Below are 18632 nucleotides of genomic sequence, written 5' to 3'. Positions count from 1 at the left end.
CGAGATTGGCTCGGTTCAATTTTTGATCCGTTAACGAGCTGATCTAGATCATAATTTTTTTAAATTTAATCTAGACCGTTGATATGTCAGAGGAAACCTTGACTTGTCATCAAGAGACAGATCAACACAATTGACCTGTCAAGCCAAGTTCACATCACATGGCTCAGAAAAGCATGTCCACATCGTACGGCTGGGACGCCAGAGATATATTTCATTCTTTCCTCTTTTCAGAAGTATAGATTTAGCTAAGGTCATGTTTGGTTGTGGAGTAAAGTTAAACCGGATTAAATTTCTTACTCCAAGCTAAACTGGAGTAAGTTAATCATGTTTGGTGGAGTAAGTTAAACTACCTCTCTAGGTGATGTAAGTTACTCCGGTTTAGCTCAAATCTTACTTCATCTTAAACCACCTATGTTACTCCTCGTTTGGCTCCTTAAGCGTGAAGTAAGGGGTTTACTCCACCTCTTACTCCACAACCAAACACGGCCTAAGTGCATAAATTACAGAGAGATAAAACTCAGGTAGGGTAGGAAAAAAAAATGTCATATCCTGTCCGTAGCTCGCTTGAAATTGACTTAAAACGAGTTCGTATGTAGCTTGTTTGTACAAACCCGAGCTAACTCAGTCCTTCATCTGACGAGTTCGAACTTGGTTCAATTCGACTCGGTCCATTAACGAGTTGATATGAATCATAACTATGTTCATTTAATCTAAACCGTTAATATGTTAAAATTAGATATTATTCCACCCAGTGGTAAAAATGTCCGTTTAGACTGATTAATAGGTTGACTAATTATTGGCGCTAATAATTAAGTCATCACAAAATTTTCCGACTAATCAATTGATTATTCTCAATTATTTACAATTAATTGTTTGATGATATATTGTCCGTCCAGCAAATACATAACATTATTTACAACACTGGTTCTACTTCACCTCAAGTATAACAGTTATGATATTTGACACAATGAAAATTGTGAAAATCAAACTATTAAGATTTAAAGTCAGTTTGGCTCCGAGAGTTACGGATCGATATTTTCAACTTGCAGCTAAAATGGTAGCACATTTTTCATGCGGAAAACAAGATATATACACATAAAGCAGTCTTCACTCTATTATCTGTGCTATTATGAATTAAAAACTGTCTTGTCAAAATATGTACTCGCTAGAATCTAACTCAGCTTAGCTCGGTATAGTTATCAGCCGACTTTAAATTTTGCCTAGTTGGACTCAGCTCGCTTCCGTACAAGTATAAAAAATTAGAGAAAAAAGAATACGAAAATACCATAAAAGAATTCACGGATCTAAAATATTGGCGAAATAAAGGAAATGTTGACGGTTTGACCTGTCAAAAGACGGATCAACTCAATTGAGCGAAAAATCGAGAAAACTTGTTGACGTGGCACATACAACTGGAAGGCCAGATGTATTCTCCTCATTTTACAAGGTATTTATTAGGCTAAGTGCAACTGTCCAAAGTAAAGAATAAGTATTATTGTTTCCACAGCTAAGAAGATATTGATTTTGCTTGGATTAGAATCATTAGGTCGGCAACTGGGTCGCTTGAACCGGTTTGGCTCGGCCGGTTTGCCTTTTAATTTTGTCCTTTTCTCCATTAGTGCTCATGAGTCATGAGTACTTTTTGCACTTACATCCCATACATTTTCAAAATATGTTATTTGTTTAAAGGACTTTAGACAAAATTTAGAATTATGTGATAACAACTTGCAATATATTGGAATTGAGTTTTATCCAAAAGCTTTGTATAATAAAGTCGAAATTAAATTGTTTAATTTGCATCAAAATTTGTACGAATAAACTTAAAATTTAATAAAACTAAACAGTCTCATGAATCTAAACTGTTCACACTAATTTAGACGATTTAAGTTTGATTTTGAATAAGAATTTGTTCAAAAGCTCTTTGAACAAAAATTCCACCCGAATGAAAGGTTAATTGATATTATATATTGTCATCAAAATATTAAATTTGTCCATTAATTCATTTTTTTTATTTGGGAGTATTATTTTTCCCCCATCACTCGAGCATACAGCTAGGTAACACAATTTGAATATCAAATCCGCTATTATAAAATAATAGTAGTGGATTAAAATGGGATGATTCAAATTAAATAAGAGAAATGTGAGATAAAGGTAAAAAGATTTATTTTTCATCCATTTGATTTTGATCCGGCGGCCAAAATAAAACTTAAATTTACAATTAATTTTGGAATCAGAAGATTATTTTTACAATTTTTTTCTCAAAAATATAGTAAGATAGGCATGATTAAAAAAAAAATTGCACGCTCGTCAATTAATTGATGCGTGAAATTTATTACCTCAAAACTATCAAGGTTATAGCTGCTGATCTTGGACATAATGAATTTCAAATTTATGATTTTTTTTGACATAAATATATGAGTAGAACTAGGTTCTTAAGTTTTTGACACTTGACTCTATACAAAAATAATTTGCAAATTTAAAATTTTTGCATGTAGAGACATCACTCGTAAGGTGTGTGGGTTTTAACGGTTCGGATTCGTTATTTAAAGTCAATCAGATATGTTTTTTGAATGGAAGCTGATAATTGTACCCCAAATAAAATATCCGCGCGCGTCCCCCAGCTTTCTAGAATGTCGGTGACAAACCGAGCAAGTTTTACTTCATACAGTGCAATAACAGTACGAATCTTTCTTTATTGTATAGCCTTTCGCTGCATGAAGCGAAAAATACTCTGTTCAAAAAGTTAACAAAAGTAGCGCCAATTACAGCGAAACAATTGTATAATTTAAACATGTAAATGAAAGCGTTTAATCAACTACGTTCTAGTGTTTAACTTTCATTGTAAATTAGTTAAATTAAATTTTTTTTTTTTAAAAGACGAATCCCCGAATTCGTCCCCGAGCGCAAATTTTTCTTAAACATTCTAGAATGTTGACAGCTCTAAATTTCAACCAATCCCCGAACGCATCCCCGAATGCGTCCCCTAGCACAAATTTTTTCCATACATTCTAGAATGATTACAGATCTGAATTTCTAAGCATGCAAACCTTTATTAAATAACAATGAAACTAGTACTTCGAAACTATCATTCTTACCATACTCATCAATTATTTTAAGTTGTCAAAATTACAACTTTTCCCAACAATGACAATTTCTAAGCATGCAAACCTCTATTAAATAACAATAAAACTACTACTTTGAAACAATCATTCTTACCAGACTCATCAATTATTTTAAGTTGTCAAAATTACAACTCTTCACAACAATAACAATTTATAACCAAGCAAACCTCTATTAAATAACAATGAAACTACTACTTTGAATGCTTCGAGCACATATTAAAAAAAAAAATCACATAAACAATGTAAATCTAACTCATTATCCACCCTATGTAAACAATTAACTATAACAATTTAGAAACATTGAAAGCTAAACTACATAACATTGAAAGCTAACTCATAATCCTCGTATTTAGACCATTCACTATAACAAATTAGAAGCATTGAAAGCTAATGTAAATACCATTAAAAGCTAACTAATACCCCCCCTTTTTTAACCATTAACTATAACAAATTAAAAGCATTCAAAGCTAACGTACAAACCATATAAATCTATTCACTTCATAATTTAAACATCAATTAACAAACAAAAGTGAGGAATAAAAGTATTCAGTAAAAAAAATACTCAAATTTAATATGCTGTAAGGTTTGAAACATCGATCAACGATGGAAAGCACGAAGAGAAAGAAAATAGAGAGAGAAGAAACGAAGCAAAACAGAAACAAAATGAAACTTCAAAATGGAGACTCTTTTTTTAGTTATTAAATATCAAAAGCAGTTAATTTCCATCATTAAAATTTGTACTTATCATTAAAGTTAGAAAAAAAAACCCGAGCTAGTCCTCGAGCTAATTATTATAACTTGTACTTTAAAGTACACTAAAATACTTTAAAGTACTTATAACTAGTTTAACTAGTTAAAGTACTTAGCAAATGATTAGAGGACCGTTAACAAGCTGGGGGACTAGCTCGGGGATTGGTGATTACAACTGCTTCTAACAAACTGTCCACAAAATTAAAACACAGTACAAAAGCATGCAAAGCTAACGTTTAAAACAATCAAATTAAAACAGCGATGCATTAAAATAGCGATGCGTTAATTAATGGAAAATTAATAAATTACCGTTATTAGCGGACGGTTAAAACCAGTTAAACCAGTTCGGGGAAAGGCTCGAGTTTGGTGACTCAGGGTACCAGAACATTTCTCTTTTTTGAATTGAGTTTACAAATGAACTTGGTGAACTTAAGAACACCCTAGTTCTACTCTAGACGTATGTTTGGTTGCAATCTCATAATAGCTAGAATAGCAAAATTGGCGTTTGTCTTATTATAATAACTTGTTCCAACTTTTTGTGAGAGTAACTTGTTTTAATAAGACAAACAAATTTGGTTTCATATTCTAGCTATTCTAACCCAATCAAACACCAAATAGCTTGTTCTGAATGTCTTCTTTTGAAAAATAACATATTCTCAATCCAACCAAACATATATATATTATGAGCAAAGCTAGAGTGTGGTGTACTCACTAAGAGGGAGTTGATGGGTACAACTCAAAAATCTATCAAATCGGTTTTAAACGACAAATCTAAGCTGTTGAAATCTATCTACTTCATAAGTGATACATATATATAAAAAATTTAAAATTTTCAAATTCATTTAGTACAAAATCAAACAGTAAAAAAAAGAATAATTTAACTCCTATTAGTGAGTACATTACATCCTTGTTTTGCTCATATATTATCCCAACAATAATAGCTTGTAATTTTCGTTTGCTATTTGAGTTTTAATTATATATGTCAAATATTTTTTTAAGTATAAAATCATAGGCGCACGCCGCACTCACGTATCTTTCAAAATTGAAACTTCAACCCAAATTTTCTTAAAATTTGATATCTCAATCTTCACATACATCATGTTTGGTTGTGCTCAAAGGGTGGAATAAGGAGTTTAGGCCTCGTTATTCCACCAAACGTGTCTTAATTGAGCCGAACTAAGATGACATAAGCCAATTTTTAGGCCGGCCTAAATTAAACCACCTCACATGATGGTTTAATTTTTATTCCACCTCGTGACCTAACTTGAATGATTATAATAATATTTTATTTGTATATAATTAGTATATTATTATTAATAATTTAAGTTATGATTTAACTTTAGACCTCAACCAAATATAAATAATTTAGACCGGCCTAAGTTGGAATAACTAATTTAGACCTCCTTAGTTTTAGACCACAACCAAACCTGGATATAGATATTATGCCACTACAATTAGACCAAATCATCAGCGACAATTAATGACGGATATAGACATGGACAAACCTAGATCCGTACTTACATTTTTTTGGAATATAAATGTCATCATATAGTTATTTGCTTGGTATAAAAAAATGAGTATAATTATTTTGAGGTTTCCTCGGGCTTGCAAAGACAAAGAAGTCTTAAGTTTAATACTCTTTAATCATTGAAAAAAAGTTAGAATAATTATTTCTTAATTTTATCCGATTTACGTGGCTATCTAGGCAATTTTTTTTAATTCATATTACCAAACTAATATTTACCTAATGACTAATGAGCGAACCTAACCGTTTGATATCATTATTGATCGGATATTTTCAGGGCTATATTTGGGAAGTTTATATTTAGAGAGGTATTTGTGAAAAGTCCCAGGAAAAAAAGAAAAGGAGAAATGATGGGGAGAGTCCGAATTCTCGGCAGTAACTCAAATTTTGTGTTTAGATCCGGACCGGTGGAATGCGCAGGATACTTTAATATACGTGCTAAAGTAGATCGGACTGTTCAGATCTAAACATAAAAAATTTGAGTTAACTGAGTGAAATGAATTCATGATGCGGAAGGAAGAACACAAAGCAACAGTTGGCTGGTCCTCCATCTTAAACTAAACATTTGAAGAGAAAAAAGAGGAAAGCTCAAAACAAAACAAATATAAACGAAAGAGAAGAAAAGAGCCTCGTGGCAAAACGATCGAAAGAGAGAGAGAGAGGAGAGGGAGGGGCACAGAGAGGTAGAGAGAGGGGGCGGAGCCGAGCGGCGATTGGGTTTTGATCGCCGTGGATTGCGGTAATTTGCCGAACGAGCCTCTCAAAAGGCTGGAATCGCACATTGGATCATGTGGCTGTTCTGGCGAGCCAGGAATCGATTCTCTCTCGATGAACTCAGGTTATTTTCTCGATTTTCTTCTTCTTCTTCCTCATATTTTGCTTGGATGCCCTCGCAGACCAGATTTACCCTTCGCAAGCTTGTCTGAAATTCCTTGAATGTGATTTCTTCTATCGACCCGTGGCTTGAAAAAGTTATATATGGGGCGAAAGTTCATGAAAAGTTAGACCTCTGATGAGTGCATCAGAAAGTTAGAAATTGGAACTTTCTCCTTAGTAAATTTCAGTCTTATCTTCTGGAAAAGTAAACGACTGGCCATTTTGATTGGATCTAATTAGTACCACGACCCCTGTGTCAGTATCTAAACTTACCATTACTGGTGCCAACACCAAAGTATACCTGGTCATGTGGTTTGTTTGGGCATAAGGTAGAGGGAAATGATTTTTTGGGTATTTTCTGTGGCCGGATATGCACTAGTTTTAAAACTTTGTAACAGTATAGAGGATTATTACCATAAATGATTTCTTTTTTCAGATATCTAACAGATCAGCTACAAAAGGTTCAAGTTGTTACCGAAGCTAATAAGGTATCTACTGAAGCTAACAAGCTTCTTTCAATTATGTCAGATCTATTAATCAAATATTACCTACTTCAGTTACTTGTGACAAATGTAGACCAGTTCATATGAGGCCCTGTGTGTGCCAGTTTCAGTTTTTGGTTCATTTATTTGAAGGTCACTACTAATGCGTGACATTTCAATTTAGCTACTCATTTTTTAGCTTGCCCTCCACAGCCGTTGATTTCTACTTGTTGTCCATTTGGTAACTGTGTTTACTCCAATAGCCAAATTATGATAAAATATGAACTGATATCTTCAGATAATCTGTCCACTAGTGCATATCAACTCATGAACTTAACATGTAAAATGCCTGATCTCACACTTCTATTAACATGTAAATACCATTTATTCTCAGTTCAAACCTGTCGACTCGCTAAAACAGTATCTGAATATTTTCAGCTTTTAGGGCCTCAGCTTGAAACTCAAGACAGTTTTCCTTAATAGAGTGAATTATTTTCTTATTATTATTTTGTGATGTAGGATTTTGTAATAGAAGCGCTAAGGTCGATTGCGGAATTGGTGACATATGGTGATCAGCATGACCCATCCTTCTTTGAGTGAGTTGAAGCCGTCCTAGATTCTTAATTAGCTTTGTTTTTTATTCCTAAAGTAAAAGCTTTATCTTATTGAATGCAAAGCATTCTTTACTCCAGAAAGAGAACTCATCATTGGCACTTTTTGTGTAGAAACAATTTGATGAGAATACTCTTGGTCCCTTTGAAGACAAAAATTCTAAAGGCTTTCCAAAAAGACACTTCAACATAAAGTGCATTTGCACCAATTCATTCTCATTTGGCTGGGTTTACAGATGTTTTCTTAATTTTAGTGTTAAGTTGGCTTAAAGATGTTGTGAATTGCTAACTCAATTTCTACTTCATCTCTTAGGTTTTTCATGGAGAAGCAAGTTATGGGGGAATTTGCTAGGATTTTAAGGATAAGCCGTACCCCTAGGGTTGCCTTTCAGCTATTGCAGACCATGAGCATCATGATTCAGAACTTAAAAAGCGAGAATTCCATTTGTGAGTGTAACCCTTTTGTTTTTTCAGGAAAGTCTTTGATTTGGTATTCCACAAGGAGTCGGTTACCTGAATATAGCAATAATTTACATATTATAAGTTAGCATATGCTCCTGAGTCCTCCTTTGGGGGGCTCCAGTTCCTTTTTACCGTACTTGGTTTTTTTTTTACCCGTATTTTCTTGTCAGGACCAGAGGATTTGTTCCAGTACTATTTTCGTTGTCCACACTTGACTAATTATGACTGGTAGGTAAAAAAGTTTTAGTTTTGACTGTTTCATTTTTCTTACTGCAGATTACATATTTAGCAATGAACATATAAATTATCTTATAACATATCCTTTCGATTTCCAAAATGATGAGATGCTTTCATACTACATCTCCTTTGTGAGGTACATCCATTCTTGTTTGCTTTTTATCCTTTCCAATACAAAATTTTAAATGTCCTTTGAGAGGCATTACCAGCTCTCAGTGCTTCTCAAATCAAATTTTTGTATCAATTAAACAGCTGCAACATATCGCAGTAAAAAAAAATAATAAATAAAAAAAAGAAAGAAAGAAAGAAAAGAACAAAAAAAATCATTCTATCATTTTTGGAAACATGTACTTGTGAAGTACCGGGTAGCAGCGACAATAAATGTGGTATGCCCTGTTTATGTTGCAAATTCTGGGCTTAAGTTTTTTGAAAGTCTTACAAAATTATCTAACTGTGGAGATTCATTAGCTGATATTTTTCTTATCTAAATGTGATGAAGGGCAATAAGCGTGAAATTGAACAAGAATACAATCTCGCTGCTTGTGAAGACTCAAAATGTATGTACAAAAATCTGTAATTCTCTGTTATCTGATATGCTATGATTTACCACTTATGCAAAAAAAAAATATATGGATTGTAGGAGGAGGTGGTTTCATTTCCCTTGTATGTAGAAGCTATACGGTTTGCATTTCATGAAGAGACCATGGTTCGTACTGCCGTTCGTGCACTGACCCTAAATGTCTATCACGGTAAGTTGGTAAGCACCCATTTCCCATTTCGGTCTCTTTTTAAGATATGGCAACTGTAAGAAGTGAAATTAAAATTATTAATCCTTTTAATGTTAATTTCATTTATCAGCAGTTCTTTTTATGATACTTGTTATTTATAAATTTAGTTTTACTTGCTAGAATCTGTTGCATATGATAATATAAAAGAAAACAAGGAAAAATAAATTGGAATTATTAATCAACTCCCACTATTACTAATTATTTGTGTTTATTTTCTTCAGTCGGTGATGAAACAGTAAATGCATTTGTCTCACGCCTGCCGCTTTCAGAGTACTTTTCAGAAACTGTTAGACATTTTCAGAAACAATGCAGCAACTTGGATAAGTTGGTCACTCTACTTTCTAGGTACCTTTCTTCTGAACTTTTCCTTTTTGTGTTATGGTTGAGGAAATGGAGTTGAATAAAATAAATGCTTTGTAGTAAAATTTGTTTCAAAGAAAGATGTTGGGTTCTGGTTGCAGGTATGGATTATAGGAAATCGATAGTATGGAAACCTGATCTGCTATTATCCATTATTATTATTTTTTTAATTGTTATCCGATTTTGGTAAGGATGACGCACAACCCAACCTGTGGTATTGAACTTGGTTGTTGCATTATAGAATTATGGAATAAATTATGGTGCCTTGTCCCTAGCTGGTAGCACTAAAGATTGTTGCTGTAAAATGGGTATGGAATGGACATTATCAGTAATGCCTTAATTTGACCAATATATATCATCAATGTTTTTTAATGCTTAACATCAGATTTATGTGATATAAGCATTTCCCAATAGCATACTTGCAAATACTTTGGATAGTCAATATGGACTTGCTTGAATGCATTTTTTTTTTTTTATGTTTTCTTCTATTTTGTTAACTTTTAAGTGTAAAAACACTCACTCCATATCTTATTTACTAAAAATATCAACAGCATTTTGTACCTGCAAAATCTAATCCTTCTTAAAATTGCAATGAATATTCCAACAGAGGCTTTTTATGTGTATGCAAATTTTCCACGAACAATATAGACCCTTCATTACTCTTGCAAAGAACATTATTCATTTCGAAGGTCTTGTCATAAAATAAGTGAATAGTGCAGAGGTTATAGGGAATTAGGAGAAAGATGGGAAAAGTGAGTTAGAAGAGCCTATATATATTGTTTGCCTGATATTTCGTTACTCAATGCTTTTTTTTAAAGAATCTTGTGATCAATTGCTAATTTGTGACAAAGTTGTCATTTGCCATTCTCTTACAAATAAGCAATAATGGGTGATTCTGCAAATTAACATTCGATGTCCATTTATATATATATACTTATATTTTTGTAACTCCATGTGAGCATATTTCAAACCCAGCCAGTCACCAAATATTCACATTTTTCTTTTTCAGCAATCCTGACTCAGCAGACTCTGTTTCTGCAATCCTAGCTGCTGTGGAAGAGATAGAAGACAGCTTGTACTATTTCAGTGATGTCATGTCATCAGGCGTGCCTGAGTTGGGCCAATTAATTACCGACAATGTTCTCAAGCTGTTGGTGTTCCCACTATTACTTCCTTCCCTGGAGTCTCATGCATGTGTAATTATCATTTTACCTTACTCCATCTCTATCTAGACATGCATTCTCTGATAACCTGTATTTACCAATTCATTCTTATTAGTGCCATCTGAGTACCAAGTATCAGTAAGATACAGCTTAGTCGCAACATTATGGCTTAATTCTTACTTGTGTGGTACCTTTCTGGTACTGGTACATCTAGGAAATAAGTTAATTGGTTCCTAATGAAGAAATTGTAACTCTCTGCCGCATGCTAAAAGTGCTGTTGTATTGGATTTAACCTTACATCTACATGTAAAATATTTTCATTTGAAGGGGAAAGAAATGATAAGCACCCGTACTGCCTTGTACTTGCTGTGTTGTGTGTTACACATATTCAAGAGTAAAGATCTTGCAAGTACAGTTGCTGCCACTCTATTTTATCTTCCTGAAAGCTTCTGTAATAAGACCCTGGGAGAAGCCTTAGAAACTGAAATGCCAAATGGATGCTGTTCCTGTTCTGTCCAATACCAAGTAGATATGGAATCCTCCAGCCAATCTTTGCCTGACCACACTGCTACTAGTAATGGTTCTTCCAAAATCACATTGAGGTATTCATAATCAGGACATTTTATTTTTAGTTGTGTAATTAGAAAAACAATAATATATTCATCTAGTCTGGTTATCAGGGAGATGTTGCTATTATATTTAACAAAAGGAGATGATATGCAAGCACTGGGTTCCTTGAGTTTGTTCGCCACCTTATTGCAAACTAAAGGTATATTTGTGTCTCAATAGATTTGTGTACATTTACATCTTTGTAAGAAACTATCATCTATACTCCTGAAAAGTTAAGACATGCAAGCGGAGAGTGCAGATATTTCTTTAAATGTAACCTCCTTTATCTTTTATTTCTCTCCATTGAAGACATCAAAGATGGAGGGAATAGATCAGGGACTTTACTCTTTTCTGATGGCATTAGAGAAGAGGGGCATAGTGATATATATAATATTTTTTGTAGGGTTACAGGAGATGCTTTCTTTTTTCTATATTTGCAATGTAAAACTTTTCCGTTGTTGTAGAGCTCGACGAATCAATGCTGGATGGTCTTGGCATTCTTCCCCAAAGAAAGCAGCATAAAAAGCTTTTATTGGTGAGTTGCCTTCATTTGCATACCAGTTAGTTTTACCAGCACCAGGCCTGATTGGTTTGGTATGGACCCAGTTTTGGGTAGTACTGGACAGGGGCGGACCCATGTGGAACCAGAGGGGGGCAGGCGCCCCCTCCTGGATTTTGAGTTTTAGTAGTGATTTGTCGATTTCGATCGACTCTGCTCCTCCCTGAAATTTTTTTTGCCCCTTTCTGGATGTTTAATTTCTAATTTGGGTTAAATATAGGGTTAAAATCAAAATAAATTTCTTGAATTATGATTGGTAATTAGAATTATAAGTTAGAAAATTAGAAATTACAAGTCAGACTATTAGAAAATATAAGTCCAAGTATTATTTTTTATCAACTATCCAATTAGTTAATGAATTTAAACCCGATTAGCTATTTAAATCCGATTCGATAATTTTTTGCCCCCCGCTGACGAAAATTCTGGATTCGCCCCTGGTACTGGATGGTTCCAAGCTCTATTAAAAATGAACCTGACTTTATTAAGTCTAATTTATTTGGTATCACCATACTCAAGTGCACCATGTATACATGTTTTTTTCTCATTTCTTTCAGATATAAATTCACAAAATAAAATTGTAGTGATTTATTTTTTCTGTTTATTTGAAAAAAAAATCATACAGCAAGCATTGGTAGGAGAAGATTATGGAGAGGAGCAATTATTTTCTAGAAGACTGACGACGTGTACAGACCTTGATTCATCCTTGCAGAAACTTGAGGTAATACAATTAAGAACGAACAACAAATTGTCTGAGGTATTGTTTTAAAATTCGAAAGAAAAAAAAAAAGTGAGAGCTTCTGATAATGAATTGTAATGTGAACAAGGTCTTTGGGTTAGTTATCTCCTCAGAAAGCTGAATAAATTTGATATAGCATGCCTTAGTTGTTAGTGACACATAAGGCTCCTACCAAAGACATTTTTGTTTACTAACTATTGTTATTATTATTATAATTTGTAGGAGCAATATGGGATAAGATATGAGCGCACTGAGTATTCAGTGAACCCCAAGCTTCATCGATCTCAGGTACACCTCTAAATATACATAAACAAAGAAATTGCTAATGCTCATAAAAAAGTATCGAAAGCTTCAACCAAGAGCCAGCGAAAAAGTGCATGAGGCTAGTTCTTTAGGATTAATCTTTATAATATTCTCTTTTTGTTTATTTTTGAAGGTACTAGATTCATTAGTGCGGTTGACTTGCCGATCTGATATGTCATCCGAGGTGAGGTGGCTTGGGGTGTGGCTTGTGAGACAATTACTCCCTCATGCCGGTGAAGAGTTTACATCTTCTCATCTCAGTCAATTAAAGGTTCGTATTGTTGTTGTTCCTTATTTGTCTCTTCCCTTGTTTTGGAGGGATTAAATCAATCTCTGACAACATGTCAAAATTAACTTATTTGTTTCCTATACCGTGTGCTTAAGTGTTTTTACGAGTGAAATAATTTCTGTTACCTTCTCTGTAGGAAGCACATAGAGAGTGTACAAATAACATCTTAGGAGAGGCGAAAGAATGCTGGTGTGATATGCTAATCTCTGTTATGAAAGATGTATGGAGAAGGTGCAAAAGAGGTACAGCTCATATTTTTTTTAAATTAACAAATTCTTTTAAATAATTTTCTCTTAGTTCATACCTTATTTGTTAATTCTTTTAATGGCTCAGCGGTTGAGGCACCGACACCTCCTAAAGATTCCAAATCCATACTTTTTCCTCTAACTAAGAAGTATTGCTCTAAAGGTTAGCTCATTTCAGTGTTGTATATTATTAGATGAGGGGTTAAGTCACATGATCTTTTCAAAATACTGAAAAGATTTCGGGTGATATTGTGATATGCGTATACTTATTTTCTTTGCAAATATCTTTACCTTTGGTCTTACTCTTTTGTTTGATTGAAGTGGATAAATTTTAAAGTTTCTTTTTTCAACTTGTACAGGGGAATTAGCAATGGCTTCTGGAGAGAGAATGTATGAGATGGTCAAGGTAGTTCAATTTCTTCTTTTCCATATTTAATGAGAACTTGCAATTCTCTTTGCTATAATTTTCTTGAAATGCAGGTATTTGTACTACAGCGACAATTTATTGTATTCACTCTTGGAGAAAATAAATCAAATCAATCTCCATTAAGCTCACCGATGCATACTGAAGAGAATGCTAGCCCGTTTTCTGATTCGAATGTGCCAAAACCTGGCTCCGAAATGGACTTAGGTGCACTTCCTCCATCCACTAATTTATTTTTATTGAGGAGACCTGTGTATTCGATAATTACATGATGTGGTCCTTGTCATACTTGTATCACTGTCAGGATCTTGATGCTAGATATGTTCAACATGGTACCATTGGCCCATTCATTATGATTGGTGCCGAACCTGTACCTGTTATCAGATTTTTGTACCTAAAGCTGGTGAGGTTCTGAATTGTGCATAGCATTTTTGGATGTGTTCTGCACTTCTTTTGATTTGTTGAATTTAAACTAATTTGTTGATTTTGGTTTAATCTGGACACTATATGCAGCGAACGGTGTACCGTGTAGAATAGCATTTGAAAAAGGAAAAGAGCGCCATTTCCAATTTTTAGCTGTCTCGAAAGGGATGCAAGGATGGATTATCCTCTTAGAGGAAATGCCCCTAAAACCTCAATTTGGTACTGTTCGTGTCATGGCCCCACTTGCTGGTTGTAATGTAAGTATAATGTTTTTTTCTAAAAGGAAATATACTCTACGGTATTGTTATGCTGTAATACATTGATCAATTAGTTTGCATAATGATGCAGTGTACTAGCCTGTACCAGGAGGTTTACAAATGCCTTTAACCAGACTTCTATACTGTTTTTAATATGACTAAAGAACATCTCTGCCACTGGTTGTACTGTATGGTTAGTATACAGGTATAGTTAAAAGGGTCCTTCCTATTGTTTGTTGATATAACCTCTGTTTGTTGTTTTCCTGAAGTGCTTTTATGTCCCTTATTTTCTTTCCCCCTCCTGTGTAATATACAGTTGGATGTAGATATGAGGTATCCAAATGACTAAAATTATGTACCTTACCATCTGTAATTCATTACGGTTACTGGTATGCCTGGTGTATCTATCAACATAGATTTTTCCATCCATTTCCTCTGTTATTATTCTCCATTAGTATTGTACATTTATCTTCATCATTTTTTCCCTTTTGTGATTCTGCAATACACAGCCAAAGATAGATCAGCAACACCCAAAGTGGCTGCATATGCGAATACGCCCCTCATCTTTGCCATTTTTTGACCCTGCAAAGTTTGAGATATTTACAAAAAGCGAGAAATCAAAGGTTTTAGTTGACGGGAGATGGACTCTTGCATTTAGCAGTCAAGAGATGTGCAAGACTGCCGAGGCCATGGTGACAAGAGAAATAAACCTTCAACAAAGGGAAGTTGAGTTGCAGCTAAACAAGTTGCTTGAAAATGAGTTCGCCTGCAGCGTATGATTTGGCCATTTCTGGGTGTCACTTGGTAAATTTTTCTTGGCTTTTGTGGGCTCGAGTGAATGATATAATTCTCCCTTTTTTGAGCGGGAAATAGGAATTTTACCTCTTGAAGAGGTGAAAAAAGATGATATTTGTGATACTTCCTACTTTGGTCGTTTCATACGGGCCTCTGGGTTTGATAATTGGTCTGTGGGTTTTGGGGGGAAGGGAGTGGGGTGATAAGAGTTTTACCATCTTTTTCTGGGTAAATTATATGTGATATTTCAGTTTCAAAGCATTATTTGAAAGTTCTTCATAGATGGGTTTTGTTCTTAGCTTTCCTGATACATCAATTGACAAAACAAAGGGTGTTATTATAAATCTCGAATAAATGGTGCTGTTTTGCCAAATATAATAAAATGTCACATGCACAAGTAGACATTTTCATATATTATGTAAATTTCAATTTTAGGGTGGCATTTTAGGGCAAGTAAATATCAATTTTTATGTTAGATCAGTGGCATAAAACATGCGATTTGTTGTACAATAGCTTTCATTTTTTTACTTTTTTTGTGGTGCTTTACCTTTTGTAATCAATAGGTGAATGTATTTAAACTCATTTTTTCATTGTGTAGCTGTAATTGAGCATTACTTCAGTTTTTTATGAGGATTTTATTGCATCTTTAAGTACAATGGATGATCTTTCGGCCGGTATTACTTTAGGTGATCCCATTTGTTTGTCTTGCTCCTTGCTCCTTGTGCATTTATCGGATCAAGGGAACTTTAATCTCAGCTGTTTAATGAGAATTAATTGGGACCGTCAGATCAATAATTAGACAGTTAAGAAATTCGTGCTACTTTTGGCTACTCGAGGAATGAAAAGCAGCGGAAAGATCATTTGTCTCGTAATGTTCACTTTTACAGCGTGCATGCAAAAGGGAAGCATATGATACCTCCAAAACAAACAGGGAAAAAACCTACATGACAAGAAAAAAGTGAGAATACACCTCAGTTGTCTTCTGTTATGTCTCCTCTCTTAGGTACAAAATCCCCAGACAAACATGAGATACAGGAACATTTTTACATACATCCATATGATTTCTAATATTGCTTGTTTTCTGTTCTATAATTAATTGTAGAGAGCTGGCATACATTGATACATAGACTATCCTTGGTTAGCCGCTCCCCATCTGATTCGCGATTGCCAATTTTGTACAATAATGCTCAATTAAATTTCATATAATAATGCTCAATTAAATTTCATATAATAATGCTCATAAAAAAAAGTACCCGAAAAATGTTGAGATAGATAGAGATAATATTCCTATTCATGAGGCTTAGATCATTTATTGCCGAAACTTGAAGTGTGCACAAGAAAAGAAAGAGCGAAAAAAGAAAAGAGCTCTCTAGAACCCTAGGCAGCTGCCTCTCATCCTCTCCTCTTCCAACACACCTAGTGTTCTAAATAGCTAGCTATAACTTTTTCAGACCCTAAAAGCTATAGTTCTATGCGCGATATATAGTTAGCTATCAGCGCTATAACTAACTACTTAGTACAATCACTTTTTTTTTAACCGTCCCGCTATACCGCTATAATCACTAATTAAATCATTGAACACACTTCTACTTTCAATCCACTCCTCTAGAATGTTACTTCTTCTAGACTTCTCTTATGATAAAGTGCATTCTCTCTCTCGCCTCTACCTTGAGAGGAGAGGAGAATGAGAGGGGAGGAACCGGAGCCGAGAGTTCGGTATCGTCGGAATTTGGAGTGTTGAGTCTCTACGCTATCTCGAGAGGAGCACGGGTGAGTAGATCCGGTCGTCAGAGTGCGGCGGTGGTTGAAAAAATGGATCCGGTCATAGAGAGCGATAGGAAAATGTAATAGGGTAATTATGAGTGTATATAAGTGAGATTAGAGTTATTTAGAGTGGTTTGGAGGATTTTGTGAGAATAAAGAGTGGATTTAGGTTTAGAGTCATTTGACTCGTTGTAATTTTTTTTTTAATCAATGAAATTGTTTTTTTTTTTTTTGAAACATTGACATTGGCTGTTAAGTATAATTTTTATTAATTAAAACGTAAAATACATCCATCGTTCTACATCCAAAACATCATCCAAACTACATCAACATCTAAAAACATCCACATCTAAACATCAACATCTAACAACATAAACAACTAAAACAACAACAAAAAACATATCATTTAGTGATAGACACCGATAACCTTCAGTATTGGCTGGCTAGCGACCAAAGGAAAGGAGACATCTTTTTTTTCTATTTGGGTTGCGGGCGGAGAAGGCAGGGTGCCGCGATGGTGAAAGTGCAAAGAGAGATGAGAGTCGACGACTAGGGTTATTGCCGCCAACTGTCCTCTTAGTTCTCCCAACAATGGTGAAGGAAGGGAAGGTGCCGATAGACAAGAGAGATGACGACTAGGGCTATTATCGTCAACGAGTAGCGCTTATTGGCAGCTAGAATTGTTTGAAGAGAAAGCGAGGTGGATGAGAGTGGAAGAGGGCGGAGGAGGGAATGGAGAATGCAGAGAAGAAGAGGAGGAAGAGGAGGGGTTGTCGGTGCGGATCCCCTGCTCCCCCTTGCCCCCAAGGGGGAGTGGGAGGCGAGGACGAGGCTGAGAAGACTTGCTGGCGGAGAAATGGGAGAAAGGAGATGGACGGGGCTGAGGAGACTTACGGTGCGAGATGGAAGAAAGAAGATGGCAGAGGCGGCTAGGGTTTTCTTCTTTCTTCTCAAACATAGTGTTGTGTCAATAATAAATTATGTTTATCCCATCAATGGAACTGTTAGTTGGCACTTAAATCCACTAGCCATTGAAAAAAAATATTCCTATTCATGAAGAATATATGGGTAGTGGGTAGTGTGGGAAAAATAGCACGGCGGAGCCAGCTCCGTCACGAAACGGCACAGCTACAGCACGGCACGTGTTACTGTTCCGTGCCGTGACTCGCGTGTCGCGTGTAGTGACCACCCCTTGACATTTTGGTCACGGCACGGCACGCGAAAGATCCGATCACAGAACGGCACGGCACGTAATCATGCGAGTCACATGTAATTAGGACCGTTAGGTCTTAATCAAATGGTGAATCTTGAAAAAACTAACTTAAATTATGAAAAAATAGTTAAACGTGAGAAACGTGACCACCCCTTAATATTTTGGTCACGGCACGAGTCACTGTTCACTTGTTCACGACACGGCATGGCACGACACGTTTTTTCCACACTAGTAGTGGGTACCCAAAAAATGAATTGGGTCTCCTGTACCACGAATTTCTTCATTCTAAAATTTTTATTTGACATTCTCGTACAATATATGGAAAGATTAATCATTCCAATAATACGCTAAGTTTACTAGAGACTGCAAGAGCAAAAAAAAAAAAAAATTGAAATAAACACAACAGATTCTTCTATTTATGTCCTTTTGAGAGTCCAGACATTTTTGTCATGCTAAGCTGAAATTTTTTTCATTTTCCTTGTTATGTATATGTTCTCTTTGTATTTCTTACAGTAATTATTTCAATTATAGTCAAGTAACTTGGTAATTTTACAATATCCGGATATATTTTGTATCTTATATTATGGAGGCAGAATAAAAGTAATCATCCAATGTAAAAGGCAGATTCTAGGCTAGAAA

At 34.9% G+C, this 18632-nt stretch overlaps 1 protein-coding gene across 2 annotated transcripts; it reads left to right on the top strand.

Annotated features, from left to right (window-relative positions):
- Positions 1-5908: 5908 nt before the first annotated feature.
- On the top strand, positions 5909-15657 carry LOC144560414 (CLEC16A-like protein). 2 transcript variants are annotated; one of them, XM_078309608.1, is made up of 21 exons: positions 5909-6235; positions 6710-6761; positions 7275-7351; positions 7680-7813; positions 8105-8201; positions 8565-8622; positions 8706-8814; positions 9075-9198; positions 10223-10409; positions 10704-10978; positions 11057-11145; positions 11450-11520; positions 12167-12262; positions 12503-12568; positions 12717-12854; positions 13009-13114; positions 13206-13280; positions 13477-13523; positions 13598-13748; positions 14055-14221; positions 14731-15657. In XM_078309608.1, exons 1-21 carry the CDS (start codon positions 6186-6188, stop codon positions 14998-15000), a joined length of 2439 nt encoding a protein of 812 aa, XP_078165734.1. In that variant the 5' UTR covers positions 5909-6185; the 3' UTR covers positions 15001-15657. The 2 variants fall into 2 exon arrangements, with proteins under 2 accessions (XP_078165734.1, XP_078165735.1); XM_078309609.1 differs by lacking the exon at positions 6710-6761 and having other exon boundaries at positions 6097-6235.
- Positions 15658-18632: the final 2975 nt, after the last annotated feature.

The sequence above is a fragment of the Carex rostrata genome, chromosome 10 (genome assembly GCF_964058835.1).
Source record: "Carex rostrata chromosome 10, lpCarRost1.2, whole genome shotgun sequence".
In the NCBI taxonomy this organism is placed as follows: domain Eukaryota; kingdom Viridiplantae; phylum Streptophyta; class Magnoliopsida; order Poales; family Cyperaceae; genus Carex; species Carex rostrata.
Note: the sequence above shows the minus strand (reverse complement) of the source record. Positions and strands in the feature narration are given on the sequence as shown.